At 54.6% G+C, this 6373-nt stretch overlaps 1 protein-coding gene and 1 long non-coding RNA gene across 2 annotated transcripts; one reads left to right on the forward strand and one right to left on the reverse strand.

Moving 5' to 3' along the window:
• Positions 1–415: 415 nt before the first annotated feature.
• Positions 416–3704, reverse strand: Bbln (bublin coiled coil protein). Its single transcript, XM_005087676.4, has 2 exons — positions 3506–3704; positions 416–854 (listed from the first exon to the last, which is right to left on the reverse strand). Exons 1-2 carry the CDS (start codon positions 3582–3584, stop codon positions 682–684), a joined length of 252 nt encoding a protein of 83 aa, XP_005087733.1. The 5' UTR covers positions 3585–3704; the 3' UTR covers positions 416–681.
• LOC121136457 lies at positions 854–2829 on the forward strand. The gene is made up of 2 exons (XR_005873514.1): positions 854–1597; positions 1783–2829. It is a non-coding gene; the product is annotated as an uncharacterized LOC121136457 (long non-coding RNA).
• Positions 3705–6373: the final 2669 nt, after the last annotated feature.

Genomic DNA, 6373 nt, shown 5'->3' on the forward strand with positions numbered 1-6373 from the left:
GAGAGCACAGCCCTCCTTATCCAGAGTCAGATAAGTAGTGAAGGGGCCCAGCTTAGCTCTGTTCTCTCATTTAGAGAGATGACCCTTAGAGATAAGGCAGCCTGGCTTTTAATGCCAGCTGGGGAGACTGAGGCTAGAGTGGAAGGTGCCAAGGTTTACCATCAGTTCCTTAGGGTGTTTATCATGGTGAAAGGCCCTAGCGCCAAAGAGACCCAATGCATCTCACAGTCACAGAGTGTGTCTGTCTCAGCCAGGCTGGGAAGCAGCTGCCACACACCAGGCAGGGAGGCAGCCGTGGCTCTGCCTGTATCCTCTGCATCAGGAATGAAAGTGGCTGAGAACCCCAGCCCTGTCACGTGGTCACAAGCCACAGTGGCTAATGGGGTCCTTATCCCATTAAGAGATGAGAGGGTGCTGTGTGGGAGGCCTCTTTAATGTGGACACTCAGTCCTGGGGGAGGGGAAAGAGACTGGGAATGGGCGGGCAGACAAGTGAATGAGTTGTAGGACCACACCTGGCCCAGAAGGGATGATGGGCAGTCGGGTCTGGTCCAGGCTGGTAGACCCACTGGGGAACCTGAAGGCCAGTACCTGAGATGGTGTCTAAGCCAGGTAGCATCTACCCGGGCCAGAACATGGCCTAGAGAGGCAAGGGTGGGGCCTGGTTGGGGGCTCCTGGCACCTAGGGGCTGGCATCACTGGGGGCCTCCCCAAGCTGTTGCTGGAATTCCAGGCGTGTCTGTCGGTTAGACTCCAGCAACTCCTGGAGGCGGGCATGGAGGTGGTCATTCTTCTCCTCCAGGTGATCCAGACAAGAGTTGATCTGATCCAACATGGAGTTGATGGCAGCATACTCTGGGAGGAGGGAAAAGACAGAGGAAAGGTCCTGTGTCTCCTTAGGGCTGATAGACACAGTGCACAGTGTCCCCAGCTCTCCCTTGACAGGGCTTTGGACACAACTTTCTGAGTCTCAGTGTCACCATGTGGCAAATGAGTAGGTACCACAAGAGGCAAAATGTCAAAGAAATCATCTTTAGCACACCTTCTTTGTAGGGTTAGTGTGGTCCTGGGGCAATCTGCCAGTATCCTGGCTGGTGGCCCTATCATAGGCCATGCTTCCTCTGCATTTCCTTCCATAGCTACCTGGAAGTCAGAACCCAGGTTCCAGAGCTGGGCAGTCAAAGGCTCTGTGCTAGGCATGTGACCTCCAGCCCGTCTGTGGCTCTCTGTGCCTTCCCAGTAGCGTCCCGTAGCTTCCAGGCCCTAGAGCAGACCCAGCCCCCTACTTCCCTCTTCATCCCTATCTCCCCTCAGACCTGCTTAGCCTCTCCCAGGCCCTCGGAATGCACTGGGTGGCCTTCTTGTCTTTCCCTCTGGGACGAACACCACTTGTTCCAGGTCTCGGTACGGCTATCCCCACCCTGGACCAGGCCTTTGTTCTGACCCTCTAGCCACCTTCCATAGCTGTCCCACCAGGGATCACTGCTGTGACTATCTGGGTGCTGGCCTCCACTCAGTCTCACACTCAACTGTGGAGATCTGGGAGAGGTGACGGTCTTGTGTTCTCTGCTGTCTCCCCAGTGCCCTCGACAACACAAGTAAGCACTTACTGAATGAATGAGTGAATGGATGAATGAATGAAGCTCTGACTTCCCAGTCCCTGCTTTTGCTCAACTGTCCACCATCTAGAATTCATCGACAACAACCCTTCAAGGACCACCTCAAAATACCTCCTCCTGGAGTCTTCCCCTGTCTGAGACGTCTTCCCTGTCTTCCTCTACAGCGGCTGCTGGCCTGCCTCTTGGCAATGCTACGTCCCTTAGGACCCAAGGTCTGGGTCCGTGCCCACTGCGGGACCCAGTTCTGAGCCAGCCCATGACTCAAACACTCAGCTGCCAGCTTGGGACCAGAGGGGAAGTAGCTGGTGGATTTAAGAAAAAGGCCAGGGAGGGTGTCTGGGATATAAGTGCAAATGCCTTTGGGGGATGGTTCCCAAAGCGGGCATCCCTTACAGAGGATAAAGCCTCTGAAGGCTGCTGGTTTTTTTGTTTTTTTGTTTTTTTGTTTGTTTGGTTGGTTGGTTGGTTTTTGGTTTTTCGAGACAGGGTTTCTCTGTGGCTTTAAGGCTGTCCTGGAACTAGCTCTTGTAACCAGACTGGCATCGAACTCACAGACTGCCTCTGCCTCCCGAGGGCTAGGATTAGGCTGCTGTATCTTAAAGTCCATCCATCATGGCACAGATGGAGAAACTGAGACCTAAGAAGGAAGGAACCAGAACAGCTTCTCAAAGCTACTCGGTGACGGGGCCAAAACTCAGAACTGGAGGTCAGAGACCCTTAGGTTTGAGTCCCAGATCTGCTGTACCCTGGCAACTCCTTACTGGAGTAGGAAACACCGAGGGTTCCAGGGAACCAAGAGCTCAGTTGGGGTCTGGCCACAACATCCTTCCCACGTCTGGCAGGCTAGCAGAGGGGTGAGGAGAGGTGGTGTCTCCAGGCTAGGCTTCATCTATGTCAAGGGTACCTCCTAGCCATTGCTCCTTGTCCTGGGACAGAAAGCCTCCTCCCCACCATCCCAATGTCCACCCAGTGTTACACTGCCCCCTCACGATGTTGCCACCATGGCTGCCCACTGTAAGCCTAATGACCCACCCACAACATGCCTCCAGTTGGAGGCCAGCCTTTATTAAAAGCAGAAGCTAGGTGATGAAAATATTCTAAAACTGTTGTGACAATGGATATGCTGTGAATATATGAAAGCCTACAGAACTGTACTGTTTAAATGGTAAAATCCATAGTGTGACATACAGCTCAATAAAGCTTTTATAACAGAACAAAAGCATACCCCATTCTTACTGCACAAGTCCTGACCGAATATGAATGAATATATATATCCACTTTCAGAAGGAACTTGTACGCTGGAATCCTAGAGTCTAACCATTTTCCATTTAATCCCGACACATATCAAAACAGTAGACACCAATGTACCTAATATTACAGATGGGAAAACTGAGGTTCCAAAACGTGCAAAGGGAGTCTGTGGGCTGATGCTTCCCCTGAGGTCCTTCTGCAGTGCTGTGCACCCAACACAGTCCTTGGTAAGCGGGTCACACCAGCAAAGCCAGGTGGCTGGGGTGCTGACTCATCATAGTGGGGCGCCCACCAGGCCAACACCTGCAGAGCCAAGCGGGGCCTGCTCCCCTTCAGCGAAGAAAGTGGCTGAGACAAATCCCAAGCCGATAGGCGTCTCTGAGGCTGCCTCGGTTTCCCCATATGTAACCAGGGCTGGTTAGCGACAGTTCCCCAGTATTGCGGCATCCAGGGATCCGTTCACTAGCGCTCGCGATTGCCTCCGAGGTGGCTGTGGGGACAACTCCGGAGCCACCCAGGGGAGCGGTGGGACGGCTCTCCAGTCCCTCACACATCCCGGTCCCATTCCAGGACAGCACCCCCAGCAAAGCAAAGGTCGGCTCAGCAGCACCCGCACCCTCCCCTCGCCCAGGTCACCTGCTTCCCCGAAGCTGTCATTCTCGCCTTCCGCGCCCGCATCGACCGGCATGCCTAGGTCCCCGTTGGGGCCCGACATTGCGGGATCGGGCGCCGCAGAGGCCACGGGAAAATGGAACTTGGCGACCACCGCGCGGAAAGCCGGCGCTGGGCGGAAGGTGCAAGCAGCTGATGGAACGCCGTGCCGGAAGAGTGGAACGCAGCGGCGCACGGGGGCCCGCCCCGAGCCCCGCCCCGAGCCCCGCCCCGAGCCCCGCCCGAGCCCCGCCCCGAGCCCCGCCCCGCAGCCTATCAAGCCTCGCCCTCAAGCAGGGCCCCGCCCCCTCCGCTCTCAGCTTCCTCCTGGTCTCGCTTCCGAGTCGCGTCCCTCTCCCCGCCCCTGTTCCCCACCCTCCCCGCCCCTGTTCCCCACCCTCCCCGCGGTCAACGGAGCGAGCTCTCGCACCGAAAGCCAGGGAGTAAAGACCCTGGCCCGCTAGAGCTTGAGACTTCTACTAGGCTCCATCCAGCTGTTTCCGCCCCTCTGTATGGTGGGAATCAGACAGGCGGTTTCAAATGCTGTCTAGAGAACTCTGTTCCCAGCACCGCTCCTCCCCAGTCCCCGGGAATCCACGTTCTTCCCAACTCCTTCAGGTGCAACCCAGATTTTACCCACGACTCAAAGGCTACACTTACCGGGTGGGAATCAGACCAGATTCCAGCCTGGACAGTAGATGTAGACCCAGTGTGTTTGACCCATGCCAACAAATGGGGCATGGACTGGAGAGGAGTCCTTCTCCAGGACTGTGTCAGGTTCCCAGTAGGCAAAGGGTTCGCTGGACCCTGCTGTAGGTGCCCCCCGGGCCACGGAAACTCTGTGCTAAGTGGCCCTGATTGACACTGTCCATCACAGAAGGCTTCAGGATAAAGCCCTGCTTGAGGTCATCATCCCCCTACTCCATGCACTGGGTGGGAAAAGGAGGCCCGTACCAGTCACTGTCTGAAATCGCCTGTGGATTGCACCTACGTCCAGCTGGGAGTTAGGATGGTGTCTCAGGACTCCTCTATCTGCAACGGCCAGGAGACCCCATGGCACCAGCAGCTTGTTCCTGGTGTGACAGTGGCTAGTCCAGAATGGGGACTGTTCTCAGCACAGGGCCTTAATCTGGGAAGCAGGGAAGTGGATTCTTCCCCAGAACCCCAGAGGCAGCACAACCCTATGGATACCATATAACTAATTCAAACTTGGACATCTGGAACCGGAAGAGAATACATGCATGCCACTGTAACTGGTCATGTATTGCAACCCGTTCAATGCCAATGGGAAACTCATATCTGCAGTAGCAGGAAGAGGGAACAAAGTCCTATTTGTGCCATAGATTTGACTTGAAGGGACCAACAGGAGCAAAGGTTATGGAAAGCTGACTTCTGTAGTCACACACACACACACACACACTCACACACAGACACACAGACACACACACAGACCACCACACACACACACACAGACCACCACACACACACACACACACACAGACCACCACACACACACACACACACACGCACACAGACCACCACCACACACACACACACAGACCACCACACACACACACACACACACACAGACACACACACACACACAGACCACCACACACACACACACACACACAGACACACACACACACAGACCACCACACACACACACACACACACAGACCACCACCACACATACACACACACACACACACCACACACACACACGCACACACACAGACCACCACACACACACACACAGACCACCACCACACACACACACACACCACACACACACACACAGACCACCACACACACACACACACACACACACAGACACACACACACACAGACACACACACACACACACACACAGACCACCACACACACACACACACACACAGACCACCACCACCCACACACACACACACACACTCACACACACAGACCACCACCACACACACACACACACACACACAGACCACCACACACACACACACAGACCACCACCACACACACACACACACACAGACCACCACACACACACACACACACAGACCACCACCACACACACAGACCACCACCACACACACACACACACACAGACCACCACCACACACACACACACCACACACACACACACACACACAGACCACCACACACACACACACACACACAGACCACCACACACACACACACACACACAGACCACCACCACACACACACACACACACACACACACACATTAAAAGAAAAAATAAAAGAACTGGAGACTTGGCTCAAACTTTAAGAACACCATCACTTCTGAAGGACCTGAGTTCAGTTCCCAGCATCCACATGGTAGCTCAATACTCTCTGTAACTTCGGCTCCAGGTGACCCGACTCCTTCTTCTGGCCTCTATGGCAACTGCATGTATGTGGTTCACATACATATAGGCAGGAAAAACATCCACTTCAATAAACTGGGATTGATAGTACACACATTTAATCCTAGCTCTTCGAAGCAGAAGCAGGCAGGGTTCTATGAGTTCAAGGCCAGTCTGCTCTACATAGAGTTCCAGTTCAGACCCTAAGGAAAGAAATTAGATCTGGGCTCTGACTGGTGCTCAGGAGTGTAGTATGTGGGGTGTAGCTTCCTTTCATGGCTAGCCATTGAGACTTTAACCAGCACCTCTCAGCCTGGCCTCGCACATGGCCTCTATTCCTCCCTGGCAGTTCGGTCTGTGCCAGACAGACCTCTTCCTGAAGTCCAGCCCAGAGTTCAACACCATCTGCTGAGCTGGGTCTCAGGTCTGTGCTGTCCCGGGCTGAGGGTGGGGTAGTCGGCATCTAGACACACTCCTGTCCTCGGCCAGC

The sequence above is a fragment of the Mesocricetus auratus genome, unplaced genomic scaffold, assembly GCF_017639785.1.
Source record: "Mesocricetus auratus isolate SY011 unplaced genomic scaffold, BCM_Maur_2.0 Super-Scaffold_100172, whole genome shotgun sequence".
NCBI lineage: Eukaryota > Metazoa > Chordata > Mammalia > Rodentia > Cricetidae > Mesocricetus > Mesocricetus auratus.